The sequence below is a fragment of the Pituophis catenifer genome, unplaced genomic scaffold (assembly GCF_029215685.1).
Source record: "Pituophis catenifer annectens isolate HBS135680 unplaced genomic scaffold, rPitCat1.0.hap2 SCAF_2, whole genome shotgun sequence".
Taxonomy (NCBI): domain Eukaryota; kingdom Metazoa; phylum Chordata; class Lepidosauria; order Squamata; family Colubridae; genus Pituophis; species Pituophis catenifer.
The window spans coordinates 174,744,728-174,763,695 of record NW_027256882.1 but is presented as its reverse complement, the minus strand read 5'-3'; the positions used below and the strand labels follow the sequence as shown (position 1 = coordinate 174,763,695).

General features: G+C 42.3%; 1 protein-coding gene across 1 annotated transcript in view; it reads left to right on the top strand.

Annotated features, from left to right (window-relative positions):
• Nucleotides 1-610: 610 nt before the first annotated feature.
• Nucleotides 611-18,968, top strand: part of FGD1 (FYVE, RhoGEF and PH domain containing 1) — a 53,662-nt gene continuing 35,304 nt past the window's right edge. The window contains exon 1 of the mRNA XM_070935143.1: nt 611-740. Coding sequence (XP_070791244.1) covers nt 611-740 — 130 coding nt within the window. The remainder of the gene's footprint in view (nt 741-18,968) is intronic.

The window sequence follows — 18,968 nt, the reverse complement described above, 5'->3', positions numbered from 1 at the left end:
CTCGGGGAGGCGGTAAAAGCCAAGAGATATTCATGGCTGCGTGGGGCTAACGAAATCCCATTTCTATCCAGTTACGAGAAAGAAAAGCCAAGACCCGAAAAGCTAGGATTGAAATCTGCTTGCAAGTACTCGTCTCTCAACGCCTGGCGCTGCAGTACGAAAAAGCCAACCCACTCAGCGAGGAGTCGGTGTGGAGAGAGCGCGGCGGGAGGAGGAGGAGGAGGAGAGGAGGAGGAGGAAGCGAGGGGAGTGGGAGAGCGAAGGACTTAGCAGACGCTCCAACGTGGATAAGCTTCAAGCTTTCTGATACATTCCTGCCTGGCCAGGGCGACACTTCCTGCAAGAGCTGTGCCGACTTGTTGCAAAGATCTGTCTTAGAAAGCAACGAAATCAATCCACTGGGTTCCTCGTCTCCTTCCCGCGCCTTCCCCCACCCCGATCGCTTCCCCTTCCCGGCTCCAGCGACGTCTTAGTAGGTCGAATCCAGATCCTTTCTGAAGGAGGTCGGGGCAATTTGATGGAGACTTCAAGCAGCCTGGCGTTTGGGGGTCGATCGCGGGGGGATTTTGGAGGGGACTGAAGAAGGGAGGGAGGGGGTGGCAGTGCAGACATGCAGAGAGCCAGCGTGATGGGGATGCCCAGTCCGGAACCCAGTGGATCATATTCCCAGCAATTCAAAGCCATGAGGTTCTCCTATCACATCGAAGGGGGAGCGACTACTTCGCCCCAAATCCGAGCTGGTAAGCGCCAGAGGACTGGGAAGGGTGTTTCTTGGGGCGACGGCTTATGTGCTTTGGGGTAACAAATAAAAGCAGCAGTTGCTCCTTGACGCCGAGCGAAGACGGGTACAGTCGTACTGTAAAATAAATGCTTGGTTTCGATAGTCATCTTTAGCAAAGGGAACTAATGCCTAATGGTTAAAGGCGAGAGTGCCTGTATCCCAGAAGGATCTCGGGTTTTCTTCTGCAGTTGGGGGAGAGGGATCCCACGTTAGATCAATGAATTGAAAAAGACATTTTCTTTGGAAAAAGAAAAATACGTGGAATCTGGCGAAGATTATTTGGGTGTCTGCAACATGAAAGCTAAAGATAAAAGCGCGGTGGAATTTCATTTTCGTAATTTGTAGCAGCTTTGAGTTAAAGTAGATTAAAAAAAAAAAGTGGTGTGGGGAGGGGAGTTTTCTTTCCTTATGCCGGGGAGGGAGCAAAAGCAATGCTGTGCTTAAAATAATTCCATCGTTGTAGGTAATAGGGTTAAAAAATGAGACATTCCGTTTTAGGCTCCTGCCCCAAAGTGCTTACAATAGGAGTGTGGCTCCTGCTTCTCCTGTGTCCTATTTTCCACCTCCTCTTAGGGTAGTTAGCTTGGCCTTTCATTCTGAAACTTTCCCCCTCCCCTGTTTTTTCTTTCTTTCTTTCTTTTTTTTTACAATCCTGCCATTTTGCTTTTCAAATCCCTAAAACTGCAGGCAGCTTTCGGAACAAAGAGACATGGCAGTTAAATTGAAATGGAGGAGGTTCAGAAAAGAGATGTTTGCAGGAATATTAGCTTCAGCACTCTCTAATCCCAGGATTTTTTTTAACACAGCTGAGGAAAACAGAACTGCTTTGATTTCATATGCAATTCATTTATCTCCTCTCTTCCACCCTTTTGCAGGCAATTAGCTCCATAGCCAGGCAATTGAACTTGGTGCTATTGAATGATCTTGGAGACAACTTGTTGCCAAAGTTTCTATATCTGGAATATTTATATTGAGATTATGTAAATTGCATCAGTGGAACTCCTTGCCACTTTGTTCTCTGGCTGCGTTCACATGACATGCTGAACTGTAAAAAGCCAATCACTGTGTAGTGAAAGCATTGTGACAAGACAACTGTACGGCTAACTTGTGGTTTACCCATATGAATGCAGAAAACTTGGATAAGTGAGTAAACTATGGATTAGCATCCATGCAAACAGATGCAGAAAAATTCAGAGCTTTTAACCATGTTAAAAGCTTACAGAGGAATTAATCATATGTTCATGTACTGTACAGTATTTAGCTTAATGGGATTTTTATGCTGTATCTTCTGAGTCAGATGCCAAACTGCTCCCAATCAAGGTGCAAATGTGCAGGTTGGTGTCTCTTTTCTCCCCACACCTCCATTGATGTGAAGACTCTCACAGGAGATATTGACACATTTGAGTCACCCTTGCAAGTCTGATATTCTTAGAAGCATTGTGTGGCCTGCAAAAAGCTGTGAAACACACATACCGGTAGGCATATCTCAGGTACAGAAACTGTGACTTGAGAATAAGGTATCTTGTCTCTTTCTCTCTCTCTCTCCCCCCCCCCTTCATAATAATTGGGATAGGGAACCTACACCAGCCTTGCTTTTAAGCATTCTTGATTATGATACCAGGCATCAGGCCTTAACAGAGACAGTGCTTCCTCCTGGCTAGAACTGAATGGAGGCCTACAGAGTTGGCTTCAGAGCATAACTCTAAGGGGTGGGGGAGATGAAATGGGATACACAGTGGAGCCTTTCTGGCCCTGTTTTTTTCTCTGAGATGGGGCAAACTTTTTCCATCTCCGCCCCTTTCCTTTGTTGATTCAGGCCAGAGTAAGCTTTGTGTCTTTCTCTTTTTTTCCCTCCCCCTGTGCCTCAACCAACACCTGGCAAGACTGCAAAGGCATGGGGTGGGTCCTGCCACTGTGAAGAGAAACCATACAAACCCAACAAGCTTTTCATCTATAAAGCCAATATGGCTTGGATTAAGGCCCTGGTTTGTTCCTTCCAATGTTAAAAAATATACAATCTCTAGTACTGCAACAACAGCTAGTGTATTCTCTCCGTTCCTTCTTTTTTAATCTTTCCAGACCACGATCTAGCTACTAGGCTCTTCTTTTGTTTTTGGGCTGAGGAAAAAAAAAACAGCCCAGGAATCTTGGCTTTCCGCACTCTGAGCTTTGAAATTGTAGACCTTTTTCCTTCAGCAACCAGTGGGCTGAAGACCTAAAGCTGCCATAAATAAGATTGTGGTGTCGGTTGCCCTCAGTGATCTAGGCCCAAATTGCTGGGTGGCAGTGTAGTGTCATAAGTTCTACATAGTTGCAAACAGAAGGGTCCTTACAGCTGGGAGAGAATAGGGGTCTGCTGGTGTGCTTCTGTCCCTCACTCTCACCCTTCAGGCTAAGTATTCTCCACTACATTAGGAAGGATAAATGATGATGATGATTAAAGAGATCTTAATCAGGTCTGTTCACTTCAACTGGAACCCAGTTTAAAGGTTCTGCCTATATGTGCATCAGTTCCATTTTGCAGTCCAGGTTTTCAGCCACAAAGGAAGCCTGGGTTTGTTGCTTCTACAAGGGGGTGGCTGACTGGCATGGCTTGGATGCAAAATGTCTTGCTTAACAGGAAGTGTGTTGGAAATCTTTTGCTCCTTAAGAGCTAGTCCAGATTGTCCCAACTTGGCACCTCCAGATGTGTTTGCTCTCCCAGACTGCATTGGTTGGGAGTGTGATCTGCTGTAGTACATGTAGAGCAGTTTGGGAGGTGCAAAAAACCAGGAATGTTGTGAGAGACACAGGACATTTGCTGTATGGAATTGGCAAATGAAGTTGTAGGAAGGCAATTTACAATGGGGAAGGGACAGCTGTATAAGTAATGATTGTTTATAGGCTTTTTTTTACATTCCTGCAGGAGCAACTGGCATGCTGTTTGATTAGGTGCTAACCATCTTTGTCCCCTGATTCGACTCTTTCCCCCATTCCGGTATCAGTAACTGCATTTCTGATCTCCTCCCTTATCCTCCTTTCATACAAAGCTTTGAGGAACTGCTTGGTTGACATAAAAACAAAGCCACATCCTGGCTCCAGGCAAAGCCGCAGGGGGACTATCTGGGGGCCAGAGCCTGGTTTAGGATGAGGCCAAAAGTCCCAGGCCTTCTAGCTCCTGCTGTGGAGATGCATGTGGTCTGAAGAACTTGATGCTGGTTGGCTCAGAGGAAGGGACATGTCTAAGGAGCTTTCTGGGGAGAAAAGATGCTTACCTTGTTGCTCACCTCTAATGTTTTCTCTGATCTTCAAGCAGATTAGAACAAAAATCGATGGGAAAAGAAAATCTGCTTCAGGCCCTAAAAAAAGTCTCATGTTTATTTAAAAATGCATAGTTTGATGAAGAGAACACCCCAGAGTTTTAAATCAAACTTAAATATGTGTGTTTCAGCAGTTCAGCTAATGCCTCATGTAAGTGAACTGAGGTGTATCAAGGAATGTGGGATTAAATTTTAATTGAATAATGTTGAGGCTGGAATCTTATAGTTACCTGTGAAGAGTATAAGTTAAAGAGAGCTTGCTTTTGAAGAGAGAAGTAGGTTTGTGATGTAGTGCTATTGTTTTTAATCTTAGTTGAGTTCACATAATATGCTGAGTCCCCAACCAATGAAAACAAAGGTTGATTTAATGTGTTGTGTGAACCTTGCCAGTACTGATTTATTCAGGGAACAATTTTTAAACGATCAGTGGCTTTGTATTTTTATGAATTGAATCATATTTATTCTTGTACGGTATTATAATTATTTGCCTCACTATAAACAACCAGTACCATTTAGTCCCAGAGATTAATTTAAGAGCTTGCTCAATTGTAAACCCATATTAAATCTTGCAGTCACATTAGGGGAAGTAGTGATCCAACAGTTCCTAGGTTTTATTGAAGTATTGAGAATCTAACTAGTGCTTTAATCAAGCATTATGACCTATTGTGTAGGCTGAACTAAAAAGCCTGCATTCCAGATCTGGGAGTAGTACCACTTAATGTAGTTTGTTTGATCTTTGCTTCATGTGCTGTGAGAAACTAGCTACTTTTGGAATGATGAACAAAATACAATTAGACAAATCATGGTTTGGTGTGATACGTAAATCCAGTCTGTAAGACTGTTTTGGAGATGTCTAGAGGGGTTTGAGGTACCACTGAGTAAGTAGATAGCCCTGACCTATGGACCACATCTTATTTATAGTTTTCTTGAAATTAGTGGGAGCTTCTATCATTTTCCATGGGGAAGGTACAAGAGAATTCCTGTTGAACTTTGCTTTGATTGATTAGTGACGTGTGTTTTACTACCTTAAGAAGCCAAAGCTCTTGAGCTCGTCCAGATGGGTGCCAAGGGGCATTAAGGAACCGTTGAGTAGAAAATAGAGGGTACCTCTGGGAACTGCTGCTGTCTTTCCATGCCTACAGTCTGATCTGGCTGGCCCCACCATTTTTTCCATGCATCTGGGTGAGAAATGCTATTTTTAGAAAGAGGCCGGGCTGGGGAACTCTGGGGCTGTAGTTCACTGTGTCAACGGCAGCTGCCAGGTTCAGCATGGGGAGGGGGGAAATTCGGCCTGAGACTTGAGAAAAGTTTCCTAGGCTGAAAGGGGAAGATTGTTGAGGAACGGTACACCTTGTTTGTTAACAGCATAGTCCCAAAGATTGCTGGGTCAGCAAATAAAATGTACTAATCCTGATGCCCAGGATGTGTCCCTGTGACATCCCACTGGCACTGCAGCTATGCTGAGACCGTTATCCCACCTCTTAATGTGGTTGCAAGAATTTGGGAGTAACTTTGCCTGAGCTTTCCACTTTCAAATTGTATGATGTCAGAAGATTAGGATTTGGCAGAAGAAATACTATTCAGAAGATGCATATTTAAATTGTGCAACTGGCAAATAATGTTCAGAAGCAGCCACTGTCTCAGATGGTTGCATGGAGAGTCCATATCAATAGTTGCCGTCCTCACTTGGAAGACCCTTGATCAATTCTCGGACAAGACTTCTATGTTTAATAAGAATTAATAAGATAACTACAAGCTATACAAAAATACAATACTGTACAATCCATAGTTCTATATCCTGTAAAGAATGGGGATTGTATGAGGACAAGGGGTGGGGGTGGGGGGGAAGGAAAATAATGATGGGAAATAATAACTCTTGTTTCCATATAATTGTTTCCAGGATCCAGTTTGAAAATAATTCAGATATTTTGAGGGAAAGACTAGAGACGAATGGAAGAAATGCAAGATGTAGAGCTGGAGATAAGAAGCCAGGGTTTTGGCAAAGGTAAAACTCCCATAGAGAAAGTTGTTTAGGGAAGGATAGTGTACCAACCATACATAACAGAATTCATGTAAGTATCTCAGACTGCAAATAAACTGTGCCCAAGAGAGGCTATCTTATACCAATCTGAGCCACCAAATGTTACATTGTGCACATCTGTAACCAGCCTTAGGAATTATTGGTAGAGTTTATCCATCATGCTAAGCCCTGTGTGGTTTGTTTGCTTTTGGCTTAATATGGTGTGCAAACATAGCCAATTATGCTTCAGTTCACCATGGTTAAACAAACCTTTGCTTAGTGTGATTGGTTTCTCTGACCACCCATTATCCCAAACTGACCTTCACCTTCCTGACTAATTGCTCATGTAGATCAGCCGACTTGGTATGTGTGTGTGACTTGGGAGCAGAAAAAGATAGTTTGATGCTGTCCATTCTGTCACTCAAATTATGCACTTTATTAGCGTATACCTGGGCTTAATAATATGTGGAGGGCAGATCCTGTCCTTGGGATGAATAAATGGAGAAGACTTGTGTGTGTACCGCATCACTAGGGTCAGGTGGTACCCGAATTAAAGTAGGTTAGGGTGTGGCTCTTCTTCTTGCTGCCTATTCCACCCACATTTCATTTTAGTGCCCCACTGTTATTTTAGGGAGGTCATGACACAGCATATCTAGTGTTCCACCAATGGGGCAGGACTTCTATCAAATACTACAGCCATTCAGCCACTGGAATTTCAACATAATCTTGTGCTTGACACATACATGTTCTTGACATTAATCTTTTGATACCCTTCTCTCCCCATTGTTCTCTTCCCTCTGTTATTTTACCCTGTCTCGCTGCCCCACAGATCTTATATTGCTCTGGTTAGAGATCAGTAAACTCTACTAAAGCACCTTTGGGGGATGCTGATCATTGCAGCACTAAGATAGCATTTCATAGTGTAATCAAGAATGATGGCTAATGAAATGGGAGTCATTTAGCATATATTACATTGGGACAGGCGATGGGGAATGGTGACTGAAAGAAACAGAAGCACAGCCAATCAAACTGGCCAACTGAGATGTCTGCTCTCTAGTGAGCTAGGAAACCTGAATTCCTGCTGTTTCTAATAATTGCTTATATTTTAATCCCTGTTTAATTAAACCATTTTTTTCTTGCCTTCTTACTGTATTCCCTGAACTGCAAAGGGTTAATTCCCTCTCCAAAATATACATACACACAGAGAGACACAAGCAGGGTGAGGGCAGGATACATCCTGCTGCACCACCCACATTTGGCCTCTCCTCCTCCTCCTTCCAACTTCTTTCCTTTTGCAGAACCCTTAATGCGTTCCATATGGGCCCATCGTGTGTACAGAAGCTTCCGATAGGCCTGGGGCTTTGATTGTTGGTGGGATGGTCAGGCAAAGAATCCTGCGTGGCCTCAACCAGCACCCACTCCAGCCTCCTTAAACTGCTTTCACAGCATTTCTTGCTTTTTGCATTGTAACCCTGGCCAGGAAGGAGGAAAGGAGGGGGCACACTGCAATGCAAGCTGATAATATGGATTGTGACTATTGCTTGCCCCCATTAAGAAGTGCTTATCAAGGATACATTGTAGGATTATTTTTATATGCTCAAGATTTTATTTAGTAATTCATCTATGAGTGGAACCCCTGGGTCAGCAGGAATTTCAGATACTCTTTTTTGGATGGGAATAGAGGGCAGAAGATCCATCTGCATAGCCATGCAGAGTTAACTGATTTCCGTGCTGATACTGGTGGCCTATCTGGCTCTTAACTGAATGGGCTGCATGGCTTTATTCTTTCCAAGATCTAAGAGCTCCCATGTGTTTCCTGGCTAGTAGAATTTAGAAAGCCAGATTGCCATCTTGTCTCTTGTTCCTGTTTGGAATCGCTGCTCTATAATTTTTGGAAACAGGCCTTTAATTTTCTGCAAGCTGGACATGGTTTGGGAGAAAATGAGAAAGGGAGGCTTTTAGGGTGGAGTTAGGAGGTAGCCTGCAACCAGTTCAGATTTTTAAGTAAAAGGAATGATTGCCAAGGATTGATGCCCAGTTCTGAATTGTCTCTCTTGAATTGAGCTCTCTTGAAGAGTGAGAAAAGCCCCCAAACCTATTTTCTTAAATCAGCTCAATCTTTGGACCCAGATTTGCATCACCTCCATTTTGACAGAATGATGCCTTACAACAGCTGTGATTTGTGAACTCTTATTGTCCAAATAGTTGGAGTGATCCATTTGCAAAATGTTTTCCGTCCTCATTGTGCCAGCTCTGTGTATGTGTCTGTTTTGGCTATATTGTGAACACACTTCTTAAGACCATTAAACCATCTGCTTACTGAAAGGTTCAATAGAAATTCTCCAATTGCATATTAATGGACGGTGTTAATATTCTACTCCATATTTGTGGTAGTGTAGTTGAAGCACAAGGGGTTGATTATGTTCCCCATTAATAGAGTGGGGAAGAAGAGAGCAGTGGGCTTTCCTCCCATCCTGAAGACAGAAGGAAAGCAGGAAACCACTGCCTGACACTGGTCCTTTTGTTATGTCTTGAAGATGAGTCCAGCGATATTGCTGTCCTCACATGGGGCAGGAAACCAGTTTCTGCTGCTGCTGCTGCTATGGGGAAATGAGTAGTTGGAAAGGGGATTCTTCCTCTTCTCAGCTGCCTGCCCCCTCCCACTACCGCCCCAAGCGTGGGTCTCTTGCCACCATGCCAATCTCTGCTCCTACTTCATGTTGTCTCCCACCTTGCCAATCTCTGCTCCTACTTCATATTGCTGCTGTCCTTCTGACATAGGGCCAGCAGTGGCATTCTCAAGCTAGTGTGGAGGTAAAAGTAGTTTACAGAGGTAGCCACAGCCGTTGTTTGGAATACTGATCTCATGAGAAGGATTCCATCAAGTTGATATCCCTATCAGAATCCAGAAACAAGAAAATGTTGGCAACTAGGAAAGACTCTATTTCCTCCAGCTGGATGCTCTGCGGATCACCAACCACCCTGAGGCTCCTCATGCATCTAGAAAGTTCACACAGAGCAGGATTTGTTTTCCTTTTTTAAGTGGAAAACACCGTGTCTTACCAAATCACCTTGATTTGGCTTCCTCCTGCCTCAGTGTCAGGGTAGTCCTGAGACAGGGGCTCCAATGTGAGAATATGTCCTTGGTGCTTGTTAGGCAGGCATGGGTTTGTATGGATGACCTGTCGGAGAAGGCTACAAAGGCTGAGTACATTTCAATGACTACAAAGATTGGAGTAATTCAAGCAGTGGGTCTTTCCAGTATATGTATGGCACTACAAAGATCGGAGTAATTCAACCAGTGGGCTTGACAGCTGTGTATAGGTGTGACAGCTGTGCACCGAGGAAGAACTGCAGAAAGAAGACAGAAGGCAGACAACATCTGGATTTGAAGATCAACCAACTAATAAGTCCTGGACCAAATAAAGGTGGACTATTTCCTTGAGGTAATGATCAGCAAGCAGAAACTTGTGTATTTGATTTATTTGTCATGGACTCCTATGCTTGGCAAGACTGAGCAGGAGTAGGAGAAGGGAAAGTCAATTTATTTACTTATTTATTTATTTATATTTAAATTTATATACCGCTCTTCTCAATGGGCAAGATGGATGGGTGAAATTAAGAAGAGAACTGCACTGTACTTCTAGGCGCTATGGCGTGACTGGGACAGGTCAGGATTGCGAGCATTTCTCCATACAATTACCAAGGGCAAATCCATGGTCCTTAATTTTCTATGAACATGGTGATTTTAAAAAAGACGGAATAATCCAGGAGAAGAATTTACAAGGAATTCAAGGGGGGGGGGGAGACAGGAAGTGCTGAAGCTATTTTTCATAATCCAGCATTTGATATGGTTGCATGTGCTTGGAAGCGCTTCCAGCCCCACAATTAAACCCTGGGGAGCTAAGTGCCAATCCTGTGGAATTAAATCTCATTTTCCTCTTTCCCTTTCACCTTTCCCTTAACTATTTTAATTAAATGTATCCAAATGGAGTGGGAGCCTCAGTTAGAACTAATAGCATTTACTAAACATATTTGCATATAGTCCCCATCTATTGGTGGAACAAAGTAAATGAGTCCTACGAATGTCAGGAGGAGGCCAGGAAGAAGGAGGCAAGAGCTGATAAATGAGGTGTCTGTTCTTCAAATATGCCTATTGATGTGGGTCAGGTATGTGTTTCATTGCAGTTGTATGGAGGTACTAATTGCTAGAACAACAAAATCTTGCTTTCCCTGGCTCTGCTGGCAATTCATTTTCTGTTCTACCTGGAGCGTCAGATTTGCATGGCCAGGTGTTTCCCACTTCCCTCCCCTCCTCTCCTCCTGTTTTAATAGTTAACAGCTTTAGGTAGGTGACTCCTGCACAGATTTGACACAAATATCACTAGACAATTGGTGCCTTGATTGTCAGGAGAGTGCCTGCTTGTGAGATGTCTTGCAACCTTATCAGTCCTTGGCAGGCTGGAAGGGATGGTCTGATCCCGCCTTTCTCTTCCTGCCCCCACTAGCAAAAACCATATGAGAGTCGGAGCCTAAGTGGACAATGGACTCTGTTCTTCTCCCCCTCCTTTTCTACTGGCAAGGGATACCTGTTAAAGATATTATGGAAATGTTTATTTTTCCCCCTACTTGGTGGGTGGGTGTGGGTGTTGCATATGTGGATTTCAGAGACCTCCTAGCCTCAGGTTTAGTTAATGTAAAATGGAATTCAGTTGTGTACTAAGCAGCTTTTTCTCCCCTCTGCCTTTCTCTCTCATCTGGAAGATTGGGGATGGGGATGGGAGGCTTGCTGATCAGCAGTGGGGCTAGGCAGTTTTCTCTTAACCCCCACCCCCACCCCTTTCTTGATCCAGCTCCTCCTGTCACCTTATTCCTGTTGGTGTCTAATCCCTGCTTTGAGACCCATTAATCTACTTGAGTCAGCATGGCTTGTATTATGGGGGTGGGTAGCTTATGAGTTGGGGGGAGAAAAAATGTTAAAGAGCTCTGTAAGAAAAGCACACAGAGCCTTAGGCTGTGATAGCAGTGGGATGGTGTGCAAAAGGGCCAAGGCCCTGGGGGATAAGGAACCCCCCCCCCCCCACACCATCTGTTCCTTTTGGTCCTTAATGCAAATGGTATCAAGTTTCTGGAACAGGTAGCCTGCTGGGGATGAGGGCAGCTGAGGGTGTTTTTTGTTTAATTCTGCCTGCCAAGTAGAATTGTAGGAAGAGTATAGATTTGGCATTGCCATTTGATTCTACCCTCCGAGGCCAGATTTAAGGACACCAATCTTCCTTTATCCCCCATGGTGTGTTTCTCATGCTGTCCCATCGCCACCACTTTACATAGTGAGAATAAGACTCCTTAACTGCCTGCAAGGAGTCTTGTGCCTTTTTAATTTTGAAAGTGGGGGAGAAAAGAGGGGAGGAGGTGGGTGACAAAAGGATGGATCCAACATTTTCAATAATCTTTCTGGATGGCAGTGAAAGCAAGAGAGGTGGGGACTAACCCCCAAGCCTGTCTGAAATTCCCCACCCAGAGATGGGGAGTCAGTTGTGGTTAATCATCTGTCAAGGGGAAGCACTCACCTTTCCATGTACCAGAATTCAGTGAACCGTAGGGTTGGCAGGAAGCTCTCCAGCTTCGGAAACTCTGGTTCAAATATGCCCTGCCCCTCCCAGAGAGAACAAGGAGCAGCCTCGAGGCTCACTCCTGACACGGGTGCGGCAAGCAAGCAACGGAAGTGCAGCAGGCGTGCCCTCCCTGGCAGGGCTGTTTCCCACAGGTGAGGTCACTGGTAGGGTTAAGGTGGAACTAGGATTCTTGGGAGTGGGGGAGAGATGGTTCCTTTTTTTGCCTCTGTCTTGTATGTTTCCACTGTCTGTGCAGAAGCATAAAGGGCAAGCAGTTCATTGTGCCATGTGATGTAGAACTCATTGGTATGAGACGTCGAAAATGGTTTCAGAACTGCAGAAAAGGGAGTAAGTGGTTCTCTTGGAGAAAGTTGGTTTGGGGAACATCTGGAGTTTCAGGGTGGGCTGGTATTAGACTAAAGGGAATGTTAAAGGGTATTAGGACCCTTTTCATACCAAGTGGCAAAGCAGTTCAAATGGTTCCATAAAACAGTTTGATTCACTGGGTAATTTTATTCAACATCATCCCTTTTCTGGAAAGCGCAGAAGAGAGCCTGAAGCCATTATCAGACCCCATGGCTAGATAACCCAAACTTAGTTGTAGCAACATCTGCCTTTTCAGCTTTTAGCTAAAGCTCCGAACTCCTAAGGTCTGTTATTCTAGGGGCCTTTTCCCACACTGTATATATCTCATTGTGGCTGGCACAAAGAGAAATAGAGAAATGTCTGCCAGAGACTGAGTTCCCTATATAAATAGAAATATTCCCCAGCGGAAATGCAATATCTAGCTTTCTTTCCCTCACCATTGGACTGTGGCTCCCCAAATTCTCAGATATTGTGGATACCAGGGTAGGGAATGCTGTTGCTTAAACAAAATATGTGAGATGATTGCAAAAGTTATTTCTCCACCTCCAGCTCATATCACTGACTATCATGGAGAAAAGTGCCTGGCGTCATCACATTATCTTCTATATCTGTGTTAAAAACTTTATAAAGTGAGGGTTCAAAGCAGTGGCTTCTCCGTCTCTCCTATAGGTTGAGCTAAAGTCTATATTAGAAAAATAATGATGTTCTGTCATTTTAAGTACATTCCATTTTTTTAATGGAATATTCGTGTGCTTTTTGATTGCTTAAAGTTTAAATATGAAGTATGAATTGGGGGTTCATAGAAATGAACATGAGGTTAATTTAATGGACAAATCACTGAGACCAATAAGCTTTTATACATTTTAAACTATTTATTTCAGTAAAACAAATCTCTGACCAATTTAATGTGAATATGGTCATATAAATATATGGACTGACTGGAAGACCTGGATTATATTGCTCTGTTCTTGCACTTGGAAACTATGGTTTCAATTTTAGATCATGGTCAATGTCTTGAAATCAGAAAAAAAATCTGTATTCAACCAGGTGATTTTGCTACCTTAAAGAGGCAGGTAGGTTCCTGTTTGGGCAGTGCTGTTCAAAACTATTTGACCTGGTGGTTGCTAGGATCAGAGCCAAGAGGAGGAATTTTAACTTCTTCCCCATATTTTCCAGGACACAAAGAGACTTGAGAAGGGGGTGGCTGGAGAATAAGGCAGTGCTTGCATAGATTTTCTTAGAGGTGAGTGACCAATGGGTTCTGGGGTCTCTCAGCAAGGGAGGAGAATGAAAATAACTCATGGATAAGAATAATACTTTGGCTGTTGTTTAGTGTGGTGGTGCTGGATCCAGAAAGATCAGACTCAAGGGATCAGATCTGCCTGGGGTTTTGATTCCCCTTTGCAACAATATGGGATTGCAAAAACTCTTGTTCCTTCAGGGCAAACTGTACAAGAGATTTAGTCATTGCAGCCATTTTTTCTGTTCCGTGTCAGGCATTATAAATGCCTCGGGCTGTATATTTTTAAAAAGTCAGCTATACTAGATCTGTTTCCCTACTCTGTGGATGAGCATTTGTAGATGGGGTGCAGAGGGGATGGACCGTAATGGGAAACAGTAGGAGAATTATTTCTCACCGTTGTTCTTGAATCTAGCTTTCATTGTAATGTAAGTTATTCATGATTTACTAACTCGGGAACAATAGTTGTCAAATGGTCTGTCTGTTTATCTAATAATTCTAAACTTTAGATCTTTTTGCTGCTTGGGAATTAAAATTCAAAACTTTTTAAAAGTACAAACAATATTAATTTGAACAAGAGTTCCTTGAAGATTACAACAGTGTGCAACCCCCTGGTGGTAAAGTTCATTTATCCACATTTAAAGGATCAAATCTGGAATTCAAGAAAAAAAAAAACTTAATTTGAATTCTCATTGAAATTAATAGGAAAAAATTAAATCTGATTTATTTTACTATCAGATTTCAATGAAATGTATTGTTCTAAATGTAGCTAATTTTGGATTTAGTTTGAACACTCTTCTTACTGGGGCTTAATATCTCATCTAGTTATGAGTTTGCTTCAGTCCATAGTTAAAGTATTGTTTTGACTCTTACAGTCTTAACAAAGTTTGGGAGTTGGGGTTTGAAAGACTCCACTTGATATTTGTATTCCCTTTTCTTCGAGACATTTTTTTTGAAGATGTTTATTGTCAGCGATGAGGTGAAAATAATGAAAATGGTTTTGTCTAGCCTTTTCTATAGTGATGGCATAGCCTTTCAAATACAGTACTTTTCCAGTTTTACCTGACAGAAACACATCCATTGTTGACATTAAGATGTCCCTCAAAACTTTGTGAAGGCCTTTCTACAATAGCTTTGGCGATCTATACTCCATTTCTAATTTTTTCTGGCACTTTTAATTGTTAGATTTGCTTTATTGGTTTGGATTGTCTTTTAATAATGCTGTGAATTGTATCCTTTGGCAGAACAGCCAGATATAAAATAATTGAAGGGTGTTTTTTTTAATTAACTCAAATTAGAAGAGTCTGCTTGGACTTGATCCAAGTCCAATTCTCCCTTTCTGATGAGGCCTGCAGGAGTGTACAGTAGCTGAGGTGGCGTTATTTCTGTGAATTTTCATCTCTGCTTCTCTTACTTTCTCATATATTCCTGGAAGGACCACTTAGGAATATCTTTTATTTTCCAAACCAGTCCAATGTGAAACGTGTTCCCCTTCTGCATATTGAAGTGGTTATTTTTCCTTTTACGAAGCAGATGTGTAAGTGGGTTGGTATAACAATCATGGGATGGTATGTGTGTGTGTGTGTGTGTGTGTGTGTGTGTGTGTTGAGTAGTTCCATGTTCAAGGGCTGCTCCAACTGGTGCTAACAGACATCTGTAGTTAGCTCTGCGTGCAGCCTCTCTAGCTCCTTAAATCCTTCAAATCAGTGTGCACCAACTTGATGTCCTCCAGATGGGTTTGAATGCTACAGCAATGCAGCAGCATTTTTCAATTGCTTCAGACCTAGAGTCTACCAATGTGGAAATCGTGCTGAGCACAGATATATAATATGAGTTTGTTGGGAGGAAGGAAATAATGAACTGTCCTTTTTTTTAAAAAAAAAAAAATTGGCTCAAAATTATCAGGCTTCTCTAGACTAGAAGCTGGCATGAAAAGACTTCCAAGGACACAAGCTCCGGTAAGTAGAGGTATTGTGGAAAAGCTAATGAAGCTATTAGAAGATAAATCCAGTGTGCATTAAATACCATCCCTATTTAGAGTGAAATCAAGATCCAGATTCCTTGGCTTGTTTCTCCCATTCAGGCAGTGTACAGAAAACCCTCAATTTAACAAACACAATTGAGTCCAAAATTTCTGTTGTTGAGTGAAACATTTGTTAAGTGAGTTATGTCCCATTTTACAACCTTTCTTGCCACTGTTGTTAAGTAAATCACTGCAGTTGATAAGTTAGTAACCTGGTTATCAAGTGAATCTGGCTTCCCCATTGACTTTGTTTGTCGGAAGGTCAGAAGAGGTGTTCACATGACCCTGGAATGCTGCAACCGTCATAAGTGTGAACCAGTTGCCAAGCATCTGAATTTTGATCATATGATCATGAGGATGCTTCAAAGATCGTAACTGTGAAAATGGTCATAAGTTACTTTTTTCAGGGCTGTGGTAACTTTTAATGATCACTAAGTGTACTGTTGTAAGTCGAGGACTACCTGTAAATGAGATTGATACCATTCTGTTTGGGGTGGGAGGGATTGATTTCTGCCTGTCTTTTTTTTTTTTTTTTTTTTTTAATTCGATTTATATGCCGCCCTTCTCCGAAGACTCAGGGCGGCTTACAATGTGCTCAGCAATAGCCTTCATCCTTTTGTATATTTATACAAAGTCAGCTTATTGCCCCCACAAACTGGGTCCTCATTTCACCTACCTTAGAAAGGATGGAAGGCTGAGTCAACCTTGAGCCTTGGCGAGATTCGAACCCTGCAGTAATTGCAGGCAGCTGGTCTTAATAAGCTTAATAACAGGGTGCCTTAAACCCCTGTACTACCAATAATGTAATGCACTAGAATAGTTTCAGGCTATAACAAATAAATACATGTCACCATCGCAAAAGATGGTGCTACAGTTTTGATCTAAGTCAAGTCAAAGTCAAAAGCCTTTATTGTCACTGTACATCATGTATACAACGAAATTGGTTTAGTTAGCCTCTGCTGTTCATACAAGACAACCTGAACAGTGGTGGGTTGCTACTGGTTCTCCCCCGTTCTTGCGAACCGGTAGTGGAAATTTTGAGTAGTTCGGAGAACCGGTAAATACCACCTCTGCCTGGCCCCGCCCCCAGTCTATTTGCTGCTTCCTGATTCCCAGCTGATTGGCTAGAAGGAAAAAATCAGGGCTCACTTGCCAAAGAAGAGGAAAAAAACAAGACACCTTAGCTTTAAATTGAGAAGCCAAGAAGCCTCCCAACTGATTGGCTAGAACCGATCCGCTCCTCGTAAACCACTCGGTGGTGGTAGATTGGCAATTGAGGCCAAGCTGCCTGAAAGCGGTTTCCAATGCTCTCGGTGGTGGCAGAGCAGCAAAAAACTGTTTAAACTCTTTCTGCGGTGCTTCAAAGAGCCGCCCTACAGCTGATCAGCGGTAAAAGGCAGTGTGGTGGTAGACCAGTGCACTCCAAAAATAAATGGGAAGACTGGTACGCTCCAAAAACAAATGGGTAGACCGGTATGCTCCAAGGACAAATGGGTAGACCAGTACAGCTCTGCAAGCAGTTAAAAGCCTGGTAGACCAGTACCTCTGTTAAATCCTAAAGAATTGTTTGTCACATGACCATCAAACCATGCTCACAAAATAAGCCCGGTCCATAGAACCAGTAGTAAAAAAATTTAGAACCCACCCCTGAACCTGAATAATATAAAGGATAATCCTTATACAAGAAGTTAGGGAAAAAACTAGTCATATGTTTCCATATGTAAAACATATTCTGTGCAACGTGTATATCTACCTAATGCAACTCCATCAGCATCTTCTCCTAGGTACCCTATTCTGCTCAGCCTGGGGTAAAAAAAAATTCTGGTTGTACCTAAATGACATTTCCTTGATGGAGCCAAAGTTCAGTTTTGGGGCTTTGTTTAAATGCCTTGTGATTGACTCAGTCAGATAGGAGCAGACTTCAAGATTCCAGATCTAATAAATATACTGTATAGCTTATATTTGTCAAATTCTGTCTTTGCAGCCTGGTCTGGGAGTACAGGATGTCCTCGACTTATTTAGTGACCGTTTGAAGTTACAACATCATTGAAAAAAGTGACTTATGACCATTTTTCACACTTAACAACCATTACAGTATCCCCATGGTCATGCGATCAAAATTCAGATGTTTGGCAACTGACTCATATTTATGATGGTTGCAATGCCATGGGGTCATGTGATCCCCTTTTGGAACCTTCTGACAAATAAAGTCAATGGGGAAACCAGATTCACTTAACAACCGTATTACTAGTTTATCAGCTGCAGTGATTCACTTAACAACTGTGGCGAGAAAGGTCATAAAATGGGCCAAAACTCACCTAACAAATTTCTCACTTAGCAAGAGAAATTTTGGGCTCAATTATGGTCGCAAGTCGAGGACTACCTGTAGTTAATCCAAGGAGCAGAACGTTTAAGAGCTTTGATGAATAATAACTTTGATTGATAATATTTTAGAAGAATTAAGGATTCCAGCAAATATTCCCTTTTAAATGAGGCATCTCTATTCAGGCCTTTAGGGACAACAAAACTCTCGTCCATCTTCTCTTGCTTTTTTGATATAACAAGTTGGTAGCTTGCCTCATTTGTAAAGGTGGACCATATGTCCTCTCTCCATTTTGAAAACCGTCTTCCTTTTGGTCAACTTGAGAAGTAGCTCTCATAATTTTAATAGAGTCCCTAAGATTCAAAATTGGAGTTTAGAGGGCGCAGCAAAATATAAAATGATGGCTGATATGATAGCATCATTTGCCTACACTAGAAGGGATACCCCTGTGGAAATATAGATCTTTCTAAATTGTTATAGAATATAGATCATAAAAATTTAGAAAAAGGGAGTGCCATTTATTACTTACAACAATAGAAGCTTACCTAGTCAAAATATTTCTCCAGCTCTAATCTCCCTGTTTAAATAATGACATTATACACTACCTCTCATAAACTACCTCTTTAGGCATTTATGTTTTTTGCCAGCCTTCAATTGTAATTTCCTATTCCTACTTTTTGGCTTCTACCCTGTGACACTTCATGTGCCTTCGATATGTATGCAGTCTGCAAGTTCCCAAGTTCTTTGCCCAAGTGGTAGTTCAAGAGAGCTGAGGGGCCTCAGTGGGAAAGCTGCCTTCAGTCCAGTCCAGTCCATTGGCCTGATGTTCTAATGTTTGTCCTCTTCTTAGAAGTGTTTCAGCTTTGCCCAATATGCTTTTATTCGTGGCCTGTGTCTGCTGAGGCAGTGAAGATTTTTCTCAATAGCTAACTACATCTTTGGGTTGAAAAAGAAATCTAGGCCTACTTCCTTCTCTCCATATTAATGGAAAATGCTTTTGGTTTTGGGGTGGATGTGTTTTTCTTTTTTCTGGTAGAGCCTTAAAGTTAATTGTGGGCTGTTATCGCCATTTATCTACTGCTTGCCTTCAGTTTGCTTAGCCTTTGCTCCCAGTTCCTGTCCTTATAAGTCTTGTATTTGTACCATTTTATTATCTTTGTTGATATTGTCTGCTCTGATTTTTTTCCAAAGTAAAACCCGATGGTATGACTCAGTTGAGGCCTAATCCATCCAAAATGTATATGTGTTAGTGCCAATTCCATTTTGTTCGCTATAGGAGCTTTGCTGCATAAACAGAAGCT